Below are 227 nucleotides of genomic sequence, written 5' to 3' on the forward strand. Positions count from 1 at the left end.
CCAGTGTCCCCCCCGGGAGCTCACCCCCTGCCCTGTCCCCACAGGGCTGGCGTGCACTTTTGTGGGGGGTCCCTGGTGAAGGAGCAGTGGGTGATCAGCACACGCCAGTGCTTCTCCTCCTGGTAAGGCTGGGGCTGGGAAGTGGGGGTGCCAGGACCGACTCCCCACCCCATGCCTCATGTCCCCATCCTGCAGCGATGCTGACCTGACAGGCTATGAGGTGCAGC

At 66.1% G+C, this 227-nt stretch overlaps 1 protein-coding gene across 1 annotated transcript in view; it reads left to right on the forward strand.

Moving 5' to 3' along the window:
- LOC104168084 (hepatocyte growth factor-like protein) overlaps positions 1–220 on the forward strand; it is a gene marked incomplete at both ends in the record, with an annotated part of 2436 nt that extends 2216 nt beyond the window's left edge. Inside the window, 2 exons of the mRNA XM_009708542.1 lie at positions 5–122; positions 196–220. Coding sequence (XP_009706844.1) covers positions 5–122; positions 196–220 — 143 coding nt within the window. The remainder of the gene's footprint in view (positions 1–4; positions 123–195) is intronic.
- Positions 221–227: the final 7 nt, after the last annotated feature.

The sequence above is a fragment of the Cariama cristata genome, unplaced genomic scaffold, assembly GCF_000690535.1.
Source record: "Cariama cristata isolate BGI_N322 unplaced genomic scaffold, ASM69053v1 scaffold33739, whole genome shotgun sequence".
Classification (NCBI taxonomy): domain Eukaryota; kingdom Metazoa; phylum Chordata; class Aves; order Cariamiformes; family Cariamidae; genus Cariama; species Cariama cristata.